The sequence below is a fragment of the Oratosquilla oratoria genome, chromosome 2 (genome assembly GCF_046742065.1).
Source record: "Oratosquilla oratoria isolate Oo_2021 chromosome 2, ASM4674206v1, whole genome shotgun sequence".
In the NCBI taxonomy this organism is placed as follows: domain Eukaryota; kingdom Metazoa; phylum Arthropoda; class Malacostraca; order Stomatopoda; family Squillidae; genus Oratosquilla; species Oratosquilla oratoria.
The window spans coordinates 54,961,321-54,975,484 of record NC_134778.1 but is presented as its reverse complement, the minus strand read 5'-3'; the positions used below and the strand labels follow the sequence as shown (position 1 = coordinate 54,975,484).

General features: G+C 37.8%; 1 protein-coding gene across 2 annotated transcripts in view; it reads right to left on the bottom strand.

Annotated features, from left to right (window-relative positions):
• Pak3 (p21 (RAC1) activated kinase 3) overlaps positions 1-14,164 on the bottom strand; it is a 43,009-nt gene that overhangs the window by 4,834 nt on the left and 24,011 nt on the right. For both annotated transcript variants that reach the window (XM_076208409.1, XM_076208420.1), the window contains exons 6-10: positions 10,875-10,990; positions 10,254-10,440; positions 6,142-6,267; positions 4,264-4,413; positions 2,524-2,706 (exon numbers count right to left, since the gene is read on the bottom strand). In XM_076208409.1, the coding sequence (XP_076064524.1) occupies positions 2,524-2,706; positions 4,264-4,413; positions 6,142-6,267; positions 10,254-10,440; positions 10,875-10,990 (762 nt within the window). The remainder of the gene's footprint in view (positions 1-2,523; positions 2,707-4,263; positions 4,414-6,141; positions 6,268-10,253; positions 10,441-10,874; positions 10,991-14,164) is intronic.

Sequence of the window (14,164 nt, the reverse complement as noted above, 5' to 3'; positions counted from 1 at the left end):
ACAGAGTTTAGGAAGGTGTGTGAAAGAAGGAAGTTGAAGATAAATGTGGGTAAAAGAAAGGAGATGAGGTGTAAAGAGGAGAAAGTGGCAGCAGATTGGAAGTGAGTATTAAGGGTGAGAGACTGGAGGAAGTGGATAGTTTTAGATACTTGGGCACGAATGTGGTAGGAAAGGGAGGAGTAGGGGTGGAGGTAGAATATAGATGGAAAGAAGCACGTAAATGCCTTGGAGGATTAAAAAGTGTAATGAGAATTAGACATTTGGGAATGGATGCTAACAGGAGATTGTATGAAGATTGTACCATGTGGCAGAAACATGGAACATAAGAGAGGAAGAGAGGAGGAGTTTGAATGTGTCTGAGAAGTATGATAGGGGTTACTAGGCTGGAGAGAGTGAGAAATGAGTAGGTGCATGGGAGAATGGGGTGGAAAGGGAGTTGGGAGATAAGGTTGATGAAAGAGTATTGGAATGGTTTGAACACATGGAAAGAATGAGTGAAGAAAGATTAGTAAAAGAGGTGTGGAAGACAGAGGTGGAAGAAGTGAACATGAGGGGGCGACCAAGGATGAGATGGATGGATGGGGTAAAATGGGTACTAGGAAAGAGGGGAATGTCTGTTGTGGAAGGATGGGAGAAGACAGAAGATAGGGGTGAATGGAGAATGGTTGTGTATGGATGATGCTGTGATGCATGAGGGGGAGTGGGTGGGGGTGAGGAAGCATTTGTGAAAAATAAATTGATGCAGCCTGTCTTCTCCATTTCTGCATGAGGGGACGGAGAGGGGAGGACACCAATTTAATGAAGTGGCCTTGCTGTGGATGTGCTGTATCTTGCAACACTGCTTCTGACCCAGAGCAGTGGGTGAGATACAGGGATGATCCATCATCCAGGAGGAGCCAAGATAAGAAGGAAGGAGGAGGGTGGATGGGAGTAGAGTATGTAGGGATGGAATGGGTGGGAGTGGATTTTATGCCTTTATTTTTTAGCTATCTCCCTTGCTATATGTATCTATGTACTGCTATAAAAAATAGTACTGTATTTGTAGTATAACTACTTTCTAAATTCATGTGGTGATCCTACAAATGGATGTAGAGAACACCTTATCCAATACCTGCCTTCAAAGCTCAACAACAACCTCATTTCCATTTGGAGGTACACCTTTAACATGCTGGCACTCAGTCTCCATCTATATACACATCAAGGACCTCTTTCCCCTTATAAGGGAAAAACATTGTAACCCTATTGTTTCCCTCTCATTTTAGCTCTTCATGGACGAAGAGCTATTACTGTCTCCTGCCCACTGCCCGTGTCAGAAATTAAGCAGTACAACACAGCAAGGCCACTTCATTTACTTGGCAAACTTCCCTACTCATCCACTCGTGCAAAAAATTGAAAAGACTGAGAGAAAACCCTTCAGGCTGCGTCAAAATATCATCCATATGCAACCATCCTCTACTCACACATATTCCCTGCTCAACAGACCCTCTTGCTTAAAGCCCCTTTCACCCCATCTATCCATCATATCATCACCCTTGTAAAGAAACTGCCTAAGTCATTTTTCATCAATTTCTGGATTTTTTTTTTTTTTTTTTTCTAAATCAATTTTTCATTGCTTCTTGTGGTACAATTCCCAATGTTTTATTTAGTGTCTGAGTAGGTAGAAACTACGTTAGGAGGAACATTACGTACATTTATAAAATAGAAAAACTATTTTTATTTTTTCAATTTCCTGAAAAGTTGGACAAATGACTTAGGCACTTTCTTTATGAGGCTGGCGATATTTTGGTCTTCTCCTCAAATTCACTCCATCTACCTCTAACCTGCTCAGCCAGTGAGCATAATTAAAATAATAATAATACATACATATACCAACAGCTTTTTCCTCCTTACAAGGGAGGTAGCCAAAGTCAAAGGCATAAATCCATTTCCACCCATTTCATCCTCACATACTCCATTCCCATTCACCCCTCCCTCCCTCCCTCTTTCCTTGGCTCCTCCTGGATGACTCGTCATCCCTGCATCTCGCCCACTGCCCTGGGTCAGAAGCAATGTAGCAAGACACAGCACATAATAATAAAGAAAAAATGAAATATAGTTTTTTGTATAGATGCATTAAATTGATGAATACATTAGGAGTCAATCCAGACAGACAAGATAAATGAATTTAAAGCTGTTTGATACAGACAAAGGACTCAATGAGCATAGGTCTTATCCAAAGGATTACAAAGGATTACAAAGGCAGAGCATGGCAACAGGAGACCTTTTGGTCCATAACTAGGTCTGTTGTGAAAAAATATATATATAAATGATAAAAAAAAAAAATAGATCAAATAAAATAAAAATTATAATAATATAAATAATAATAAATAAAATAACTAATACATAGGTATAGTTAAATGATAAACAAATAATAATGATAAATAATAATAAATAAAATAACTAATACATAGGTATAGTTAAATGATAAACAAACAGGTAAATCCAACAATCTCAAACTGAGAAAAAATTTAACTTAATACATACTTGAAAATCAGGTGAGAGTGTATTCCATGTGCTAACGTTAGGTTTTCCAGTAGATGCAATAAGGTAGAGTGCTCGCAGGGGTGTTTCGTTCAAGTAAGGAGGAGATCCTTCTATCATTTCAATGGCCATGATACCCAAAGACCAGATATCTACCTTCTTGCCATACTGCTTTCTATTCACCACCTGGAAAAAAAAAAAGAATAATTCCATACTGGGATTCCCAACTTTGCTCTTTATTACCTAGTTATTTCATTCATGTCCAGTCACCGAGTAGTGAAGGGTACATACATACATACATATACCAAAGGCTCTTTCCCCACTTATACAGAAAGTAGCCAAAAGACAAAGGCATAGAAACCACTCCCACCCATTCCATCCCCTACATACTCCACTCCCCTCTACCCCCTTCCCTCCCTCTTATCTTGGCACCTCCTGAAATATAATTTGCTGTGAGACTCAGTCTAGGCCTGTGACCAGCATAATTTGTGAAAGTCAAATCCAGCTACCTGAGAATGTGGCATATTTCCTTGATGCTTGATCCTATTCACAGGGTTGTCTCCAATAGGACACAATCCTCAACAGAGGATACAAAGGGAATACCCACAGAAATCATGGATGGAACAAGTTAATCGATCCTCTCATGAGTTGTTTGGAGTGGGAGCTTGCTAGGAGAGACCATAGGGACAGGTGATGGCATATATTTACCTAGCTGTATTTACCTAGTTTTATTATATGGGAAGGGAGCTATGCTCATGATGACCCGTCTTTGTATCTCTCAGCATCAAGTTTTTTCTTAAAATCTTGAATAGTGTTTGCACACAGTTTCTTTGTCCAATTTGAGTGAAGCAACATGCTTCCAAATGTATGCTCCCAAACAGGGGCAAACTGGGATGTTAAAGCGGCCCAGGCACTTTTCATTCAGAGCAGCCCCATGAGAGGGGTGAGTGGCGAACGAAGCAAGTTAAGCACTTTTAGGGGTATTTTGAGGCCTATGTAGGGACCTAATTGACTATTTTAGATAATATCCATAATAATTAAGCTATTGAAGAATAGATAAATAAAGCTTTTTACCAAGCAGAGCTGGCCAATGTACCAGCCCACTTGGGCACAAAGGAACCAGCCCACCAGGCATTGCCCAAATGCCCTACTGGCCAGTCCACCCCTGTTCCCAAATGATGTGGGATGAATGGTGGATGTATGCTTTGATTTGGCCACCCTGCTTAAGAAGAAAGTGCCTTTTGGTTTACATATGTACATGCATTATTTATTTATTTATATTTTATTTTCTAGTTTTTTATTTTATTTTTTTATCTATTTATTTATTGATTTATTGATTTATTCATTATCATTTTTTTTATTGATGATTCAGTTTAACATTGCAAAACTCCCCCTATCAGGAGGCTAGAATGGTACCCCTTACAAAGGACTCTGTTGCATGGACTTTGACTAACCATACCCCTTGGTCCAACTTGCTGGCATTAGAATTCAAACTACCATTACCTCAGACACAAGTAGCAATGCTCTAACCCGCTCAGCCAGTTAGCATCCAGTATAATTTTTATCATTATTAACACCATTTTCATTATCATAATCTTACAGTAGTTAGTAGTAGTATTATTATCATATCATGTCTTAAACTATCTAAAACATCAAAATTTATATAAAATCCCTATCCTACATGCTTCTCTGAAAAGCTCATAAATCTATATACTTCACATTATCTAAAGAAAGGTAACTTACCTCTGGGGCCATCCAGTATGGAGTGCCTACCATTGTCTGCCGCTTTTCATCGCCAACTATATTTGCACAGAAGCCAAAGTCAGTCACTTTCACTGAGCCATCCAAACTAAGCAACACATTGTCAGACTTTATATCTCGATGAATCACATCCTGTAGAGCAAATATTGTGTGTCAATATACCACTTTAATAGTCTGTAATTTAGCTAATTAGGCATAAACAAAACATCAAGAAACCCATTGTTGTTATCATGAACTGTAGTTATGGGGCTGTAGTGTTGGACATGTCCATTATCACTGCAGAGGTTACTTATGAAGTGGTTGAATAACACTGGTTAGAATATTGGTCCTTGGGGTACACCATTGTAGTCTTTTTGTCCCCAAAATTTGATTGTTTTGGATTATTCTGCACTGCCTCCATGCAAAGAAGTTTTAGTTAGCTATTTCTTATCATTATTGTAAATATCAGTCTCTATTATCTTTTATTGGTAGTACGTGTCTCGTGACCTTGTCAAATGCCTTGTTTATGACAAGTTTTCATGACTGCTCTTTTTGCAGGAGCTTTCATTTTAAACTTTCCAGCACTTGTTGGAGATATTTGTGAGCAGAGTGTTAATCGAGTGGCCTCTCTGGATCCATGTTGGTTATGGGAGTTGGGTAGTTTGGTTGCAATTCTTTATGTAACTAGTCTTTTCATCGGCTTGGATATGGTGGATAGTACAGATGCAATGTCTGAGCAATGTAGGGTTATCAAAGTGTTTGTAATTATCCTGTATTGTTGTTTTGATGATTGTATTTTTCTTTGGGTTGCTACAACTGCTTCATGGGTGAGGGGTGGGTTCAACATTAAGGCTTCAATGGTCTTTTATAGTTCTTCAAATCTGTTTGTTGTTTTCACATGAATTATAGCCATTTGTTTTCCCAGTTTTCTTTTTGTTGTTTATCAGTTTTGTGATGTCTTTAATAGTTGTAGTGATTCTTTTGTTTGTTCAGTTGGATTTTGTTTTCTTTGTTTTCTCTCTTTCATTTTCTTCTTTTACTTTAATGTGTGAAGTAGAGGCATGCTGAAAATAAATTAATTTAGTAAGAAGGAAAAAGAGACAGAATACCATAAGCTGAAAGAAGTGTGGTAGGTAGTGAGGGGTAAGGAAGGTCTAAGGCAGTTAGTGACAGAGTTTGGGAAGGTATGTGAAAGGAAAAATTTAAAAGTAATGAGATGTAGAAAGGGTGAGGGTGGCAATGAGATGGAGGTTAGTCTTAAAGGAGAGTGACTAGATTAGGAGGAGAGCTTTAAGTATCTAGGGTCATGTGTGGTACGGAATAGTGGAGTGGGGGTGAAAGTAAACGGTACACTGAGGGAAGCAAATAAATCTCTTGCAGGAATGAAAAGTCTTGAAAAATCACTATCTGGGGATAGAGGCAAAGAGAAGACTATATGAAGTGGTGATTGTGCATATGATACTGTATGGACCAGAAACATAGAATGTAATGGAGAGAGAAATGTAATAGACGTAGAAATACCCCCATGGGGGTATAGAGGATCTACTTTAAGAACACTTGTTCTACTGTTTCCCCTTTGGTCTGCTATACAGTCCTCCCAAAACAGTATACAAAATTGTTTGGGTCCATAGGACCACCATAAAACAATTTTAGTTTACAAGTTTTGACATATTAGAGAAACAACTGCTAAAAGACACAATTCATATCTTGAGCACATAACATTAATAACTATGAACAAAACAAAGGAACTGGATGCCACAAGGATATCCTTAATCACATAATCCACACCCAGTAAATATATTCTAAACTTATAACCACTCAGTACATGCAATATCTTAAAGATTTAGTTAGTCTTCAAGAGCATACAAGACAATTACTTACATTGTCATGAAGGTAGTCAATCCCATGAAGCGTTTCCTTACAGACAGCTGCAATCTGCTCTTCTTTCATGACAGTTTCTGTTACTACATTGGTGAGCGCTCCTCCATCTAGGAGTTCCATAACAACCTGAGGTGCACAAAGACAAACTACAGATCTCTTAAAAAGGAGCATGGCAATAGGGCAACACAACAGTATTTTAGGCCACCAACAACCAAAAAAGAAAAATTTACTGAAATTCTTCTTTTCCCAAAAATGTCCTGGTAATAATACCTAACCTCATTTCTATTGAAAAAAATACCAATAGTATCATTTGTCCAAATAAATGTTTCTTCATGGTTGCTGAGAATATCACATAATGGCAAGGTTTTCTATATATATATATATATATATATATGTATATATATATATATACATATATATGTATGAATATATATATATATATAAATATATATATATATATATTTATATATATATATATATATATATATATATGTATGTATGTTTTGTTTTGTTTTTCTCATTGTGATATGTGGAAATTTTTTCCTAAATATTTCATTCCAAAATCTGTGCACATCCAACATGTGGGTGCATCCAATAGGTCAGCAACTACAGTAAATAAAAATAAATGACACCATATTTGAGTGGGTGGGGGATGGGGGGTGAGGGAGTATGTGTGAGAAAAATTTGACACAGCCTGAAAGGATTTCCCCCAGTCTTCTCCTTTTCAGCATGAGGGGATGGAGAGGGGGGTCGCCAATTTAATGAAGCGGCCTTGCTGTGAATGTCCTGTGTCTTGCAACACTGTTTCTGACCCAGAGCAGTGGACAAGATGCAGGGATGACCTGTCATCCAGGAGGTGCCAAGATAAGAGGGAGGGAAGAAGGTGGAGGGGAGTGGAGTGTGATAGGGATGGAATGGGTGGGAGTGGTTTTTATGCCTTTGTTTATTGGCTACCTCCCTTATAAGGGGGAAAAAAGCTTTTAGTACATGTATGTATATTCAACACAGTTTAAGCCTTTTTTGTTTTTTTAATCAATTCATCAGAATGATGTTCAGACTTGGTGCAAAGGGATTTCCCCCTACTTCTCATTTTCTTCATGAGGGGATGGAGAGGGGGAGGGTCACCGATTAAATGAAGCGGCCTTGCTGTGGATGTGTTGTGTCTTGCTACATTGCTTCTGACCCAGGGCAGTGGGTGAGATGCAGGGATGACCTGTCATCCAGGAGTAGCTGAGATAGGAGAGAGGGTGGGGGGGTGAATGGGAGTGGAGTATGTGGGGACAAAATGGGTGGGAGTAGATTTATGCCTTTGGCTACCTCCCTTGTAAGTGGGAAAAACCCCTTGGTGTATATATGTGTGTGTGTATGTATATATATGTGTGTGTCTGTGTATGTATATGTATATATATATATATATATATATATATATATATATATATGAGTGGAAAGGGTGATGAGGTAAACGCCAAAAAACCATTGGAGTTTATTACTAACGTTTCGTCCTTAAAGGACTTCCTCAGAGTATACACTAAGAAAATATTTACAGCTTATATACTTCATTTCTTACCCCGTTCCTCCCCTATCTCCGTCCTTCCTTCGATCCGCTTCACCTCGAACAAAGTCGCTGGTCAACTTAGATAATTTAATAAATCCCTCCCTATTGTTCATATAGACAAATTTGGCCACCTTCCTGACTGAGAAAATACAGAGGTACTTCACAAAGGGCTAAGAAAGCAAGAAAGAAAAATAATAGAAGCAGCGTACATCGCTTCAAAACCATGTAATAACCATAGGGAGGGATTTATTAAATTATCTAAGTTGACCAGCGATTTTGTTCGAGGTAAAGCGGAACAAAGGAAGGACAGAGATAGGGGAGGAATGGGGAAAGAAATGAAGTATATAAGCTGTAAATATTTTCTTGGTGTATACTCTGAGGAAGTCCTTTAAGGACGAAACGTTAGTAATAAACTCCAACGGTTTTTTGGCGTTTACCTCATCACCCTTTCCCCTCATTCCGTCATACATATTTCATATATATATATATATATATATATGTATGTATGTATATTTGTATCTATGTATTTCTTTATTTATAGGGCTGCATGGTAGCCCAGTGGATACCATCTTGAACTCATGAGCAGGTGATTATGAGTTCAATTCCCAGGGCCCACCAAAGGCTTGCTGCATTGGTTCCCAGCAGTCTTGGACAGGCAAGGAGGCAATCCAACATTGCGCTAAAAAACCAAGCAGCTTGCTGCAACAGGGTTTTCTCACTGGAAACTGCATGGTAATGTGGTCAATTATTTATTAATCTATTCTATCTTATATATGTATCTTTAACATACATATATCAAGGCTTTTTCCCCCTTACAAGGGAGGTAGCCAAAAAGAAAAAGGCATAAAACCATTCACACCCATTCCATCCCTAAATACACTCCACCCTCCTCCACCCTCCCTCTTATTTTAGCACCTCCTGGATGACAGGTCATCCCTGCACCTTGTCCACTGCCCTGGGTCAGAGGCAGTGTCGCAAGACACAGCACATCCACAGCAAGGCCACTTTCATTAATTGGCGACCCACCCTCTCCGTCCCCCCATGCAGAAAAGAAGACAGGGAGAAATCCCTTTGGGCTGTGTCAAATTTTTCCCACACATACTCCCTAACCCCCCATTCCACCTCATGCATCATAGCATCATCCATATACAACCATTCTCCATTCTCCCCTGTCTTCTGTCCTCTCCCATCCTTCCTAAACAGACATCCCCCTCTTCCCAAAAGCCCCTTTCACTCCATCCATCCATCTCATCCTAGGTCACCCCCTCATGCTCACTCCTCCACATCTGCCTTCCATACCTCTTTTACTAGTCTTTCTTCACTCATTCTTTCCATGTGTCCAAACCATCCCAATACTCTTTCATCCACCCTATCTCCCAACTCCCTTACCACCCCTGTTCTCCTCCTTACCTCCTCATTTCTCACTCTATCCAGACTAGTAACCTCCATCATACTTCTCAGACACCTCATCTCAAACACATTCAAACTCCTTCTCTCTTCCTTTCTTATGTTCCATGTTTCTACCCCATACAGTGCTGTTGGCACAATCACTCCTTCATACAATCTCCTCTTAGCATCCATTCCCAGATGTCTATTCTTCATTACACTTTTTAATCCACCAAGGCATTTACTCGCTTCTCTCAATCTACATTCTACCTCCAACTCCACTCCACCCTTTCCTGCCACATTTGCACCCAAGTATCTAAAACTATCCACTTCCTCCAGTCACTCTCCCTTAATGCTCACTTCCAGTCTGCTGCCACTTTCACCCCTTGTACATCTCATCACCTTACTTTTACCAGGCAAATTATAATTTTGTAAACAAAACATGCATAATCAGTACCACCATCAGTATCAATCACTGCTAACATATGTAACTGTTGTTGTTAAAAAGGCAATATGCAAAATTATTTTTTCCTTTACAAAACCCTTTTCTTTATGATATTTCAATAAATCTATTAAACAACATACCTTCCTCAAAATACACTTTTATTCAATATCTTGTGAAATAAAGGTGCATCATATGCACCAGCAAATAAGGTAATTGTTGCCTTGAGTTTTACTGACTGGATACCCAGCTGTACTTGTACAGCAGTAGGTAATAGTCCCTAGGCCCTTCCATAGACTCCACTTGAAAGAACCACTGTCATTTATGCTGTATTAGTGTGACTGTTTTTATGTCATCAGTTTACTGTAGTAGTAGGACAGAAGAAGTTGCCAGTGGTTAGTTCTTCGCATGTTGACAAAGTGAGGGAAATATAGTTGAAGTTGACAATCTTGGGTCCAGACTATTGACCAAGTGTTAGCCTTGCACTTCCAGATGGAGGCATGGGTTTTGAAGACTGGCAATAGGGTGATGATTTTCTCTATGGTCAATTTTGCAGGACTATAACATACAGGTACTGTTTTTTAGTCCTTAATGAAAGCAAATCCATGACATAGAAATTAATTTCCAAATGTATATAAATTACACTGTGTACCTCTTTCTTCCAGTTGATAAAAAAAAAATACAAAAGTTCTACTCACAAAAAAAAATACAAAATATATTCAAGCATACCCATAAATGATTGTTGACGAGAAAGGCATCGAGGAAGTTTACAAGGTTGGGGTGCTGCAGCTCCTTCATCACTTTTAATTCATTCAGTATCAATTCTTTCTTGGGTTGTTTTGCAAGATCCATGTCTTTTATTGCCACTTTGCGTCGAGTAGCTTTTTCATAGGCAATAAATACTGTCCCTGAGGCTCTAAAAAGTTTGTAAAATATAAACAATCAAGCCATTAAAATGAATTGCCTATTTAATCTGTTTTCATTCAAGGATCTAATCATCAATAATAATGAATTCAAAAACCTCATTATGTAAAACCAATGAGCTAAGTTAAAGTGCCAGTAGTTTAGCTGAACATCTAATAACAGCCTAAAGTAAATATATCACAATTCTCACAATATTTATAAAAACATCACATATTGTAGTTCTAATAAATTCTTAAAACCCTTTCAAGCTAAGGAAGTCCTGAACAGATGTTTCAGTTCTGACAAGATAATCTGATTTACCCTATGGGTAATCTAACAAAGGAAATATATCAGATATTCATCTATTAATCAATAATGTCTTGAATTAATAGTATTCAAGATAAAAGGTCATCACAATATGCATACACTGGAACATTTAATGCTTACCCTGCTCCTAGTTCCTTTTCCCGATCATATAAGGTGAGAGGATTCTCTACTGAACAGATTGCTTGAAGATTATGAAATACTTCTTCATCACTCATGTGCTTCTCTTTTCTCCGGACCTAAAAAATAAATAAATAAATAAATAAATAAAAATAATAAAAATAATAATAACAATAATAATAACAATCATTTCATTTTTTAAGAAATAAAATTGGCATGCACACCAGGTTTGTAAACCATTATACAATTATGTAGAAATGAAACATCTGCCTGACTATACATATAGTCAATTATCAATTGTAAACATAAAATAAACAAAAATATAAAAGCAATGACAAATGCATAATATATTTATTGTATTCCAAATATATTCATTTCCATTATGGGTATGATGTGTATTTACCTAGTTGTATTTACCAAGTTGTTTCTTACAAGAAGGGGAGCTATGCAAGAGGTGTCCCATCTCTGTATCTTTCCATATCTAATTTGCTCTTAAATTCTTGTTTTTGCACACACTATTGTTTCATCTAGTTTGTTCCATGTATCCACCAGTCTGTGGGAAAGCCTTTTTTGTCTCTTCTATAACTGTCCTTTTTGAGTTTCTTTCCGTGTCCTCTCGTGTTTCTCTTATCCCAATTTAGTAAGTTGTCTCTATCAAGGCCTTATACACCTCCCATAATTCTGTAGATGGTCAACAAGTTACGTCTTTCTCTTCTTTGTTCCAGAGTCAGTATATTTAGTTTTGACAATCTCTCTTCATATGACATTTTTTATAGTGTTGGGGCCACCTTCGTAGTTGCTCTCTAGATTCTCTCAATTTTCTTTATATTCTTTTTAGTATTGGGTGACCATTTGTCACTGCATACTCCAATTTAGGCCTCATCAGTTTGACTAATATTTTCTTTACCATTTCTTCATCCAAGTAAGAAAAAGTCACTTTTATTGATCTTAGCAAGTTATAGGTTTTGCTGACAATTTTGTTTATATGTTTGTCAGGGGACATATCTTTTGTGATGATCACTCCCAGGTCTTTTTCAAATCCCATTTTCGTTATTTCTTTTTCACCAATTTTATATCGTCCTGATATCCTCGTTTTACTTTTTCAATTCAATTATGCTACATTTCTTTATGTTGAAGTCCACTTACCACTTCTGACTTCATTCCCAGACCTTGTTCAGATCTCTCTGTAGTGAGTCACAGCCTGTTTCAGAACTCACTTTCTTTAACAATTTTGCATCATCTGCAAAGAAGTTCATGTAACATTCCACACCTTCATTCATGTCATTCACATAGATAACAAACATTATTGGAGCCAATACTGATCCTTGTGGTACTCTACTAATTACCTCCTCTCAAGTAGAACTCTTACCTCTGAGCAGAGCCCTTACATGCCTAAGTGCCGCCCCCACCAGCACGCCCCCCCGGCAAAGTGCCGCCCCCTGGCAAAGTGCCGCCTCCCGGCAAAGTGCCGCCCCCTGGCAAAGTGCCACCCCGGGGCAAAGTTCTCAGTGATGCCCCCCTCCCCCATGACCACTTCCCATCTCCACCATCCCTTACAGCCTGTTTTAGATATTGGCTTGCAAAATAATTAAACGGACTTTAAAATTTGTATTTAATGTCCCTATTGCAGAAAAGATAAGGAAAAAATATCTCATATTCTGTTGATTTTAACTTAAAATTCATATATTACAGTAAAATATTCAGGGCTCCTTTGACCTCTTTTTTACTATAATTATTTTGTTAGCCTTGTGGGCAGCATGTCCAAACTAGAATTGCCGCCCCCTTAAATGTGCCGCCCCAGGGCATATGCCCCCCACCCCCACCCCAATGTGAGGGCCCTGCCTCTGAGCACTATTCTCATTTTTCTTCTATGCAAAATGTCCTCCATTTCAGTAGTTTTCCTTGTATCCCTCCTATAGTTTCCAGTTTCCTTAATAGTTTTTTGTGAGGGACTTTATCAAAAGTTTTTTAGTAGACCTAGGAACACACAATCAGCCCATCCATCCCTTTCTTGTATTATGTTTAGCAGTCTTCAGTAAAAACAGATCAAATTTGTCGTACAAGATCTTCCCTGTCTAAATCCAAATTGTCTTGGATTTAAGATCTTGTTCTCCTACAGATGTTTTATACATCTACTTTTTATAACTTTTTCACAATTTTAGCTACTGTGCTTGAGAGGGAAACCAGTCTGTAATTTGTTGGGTCTCCCTTATTTCCTCCTTTATAAATTGGTATGTATCAGCATTTTTCCAGTCTTCTTGTATTTTTCTTTCTTTTAATATCCAATTTGCTATTACATCCAGGCCATGCAAGTTCCTGACATCTAGGTTCATTATTTGATCCATTCTTTCCGTGTTAATCTTATTTCCCTCATGGGGGGGGGGGATTTCACTTCTCTCCCTTCATCCCAATGTTACATTTTTTTCTCGAATGAAAACCAACTTGAATTGTTTGGTCATGACTTCCACCTTTTCTGTATCTTCTGAGTATTCCATATTCCCTTGGCATAGTTTTAATATTTCCTATTTATTTTTTAGTTTACAATTTACATATCCATAGAATAGTGTTGGCTGGTCCTTACATTTTTCTATTATCTCTTTTTCATTGTTTCTTTTCTCTTCCCTGCATATTTTTACATATTCGTTCCTTTAACATATTAGTCACTTTCTAGGTTTTTTGTCTTTTCTCCATCTTTTCCAAGCTTTATCTCTTCTGTCTTTTGCTTTGCTGCACCTTTTATTAAACCAGCACTTAATATACACCTTTTCCTGTTTTTGCTTTGGGACATATTTATCCACTCCTTTGTAGATTTTCATAAGAATCATCCATTTTTCTTCCACTTGTGTTTCTTCCTTGTACAATTTTCCCCCACTTCCCTTTAAGGAAAAATTTCATAATTTTCTCAAAGTCCGTTTTACTATACATCAGTCTTCCCTTTCTGTGTTTCTCATTTCTTTTTAAATATATTTCCTCCTTTAGTTCTAACTTGAGTAGTATGTGGTCACTCTTTGCAATTCGTGTCTTTATTCAATTTTGTCTACTATTTCAGGTTCTGACATAAATAATAAAACTAGTCTCAACAGTTCTTCATCATTTCTAAATCTAGTGTTTTCTTTTATCCATTATGTATGTTCTAAAGTCATGTCGAGTAATACATTTCCCCAATGATCATCTCCACTTTTCACTGTCATCTCTTCCCAACACATCTCTTTGCAATTAAAGTCTCCCATGAGTACTGCTTTATTTCCATCCTTCAGTATCTCATTTAATGAAGTTCTCATATCCTCTAACAT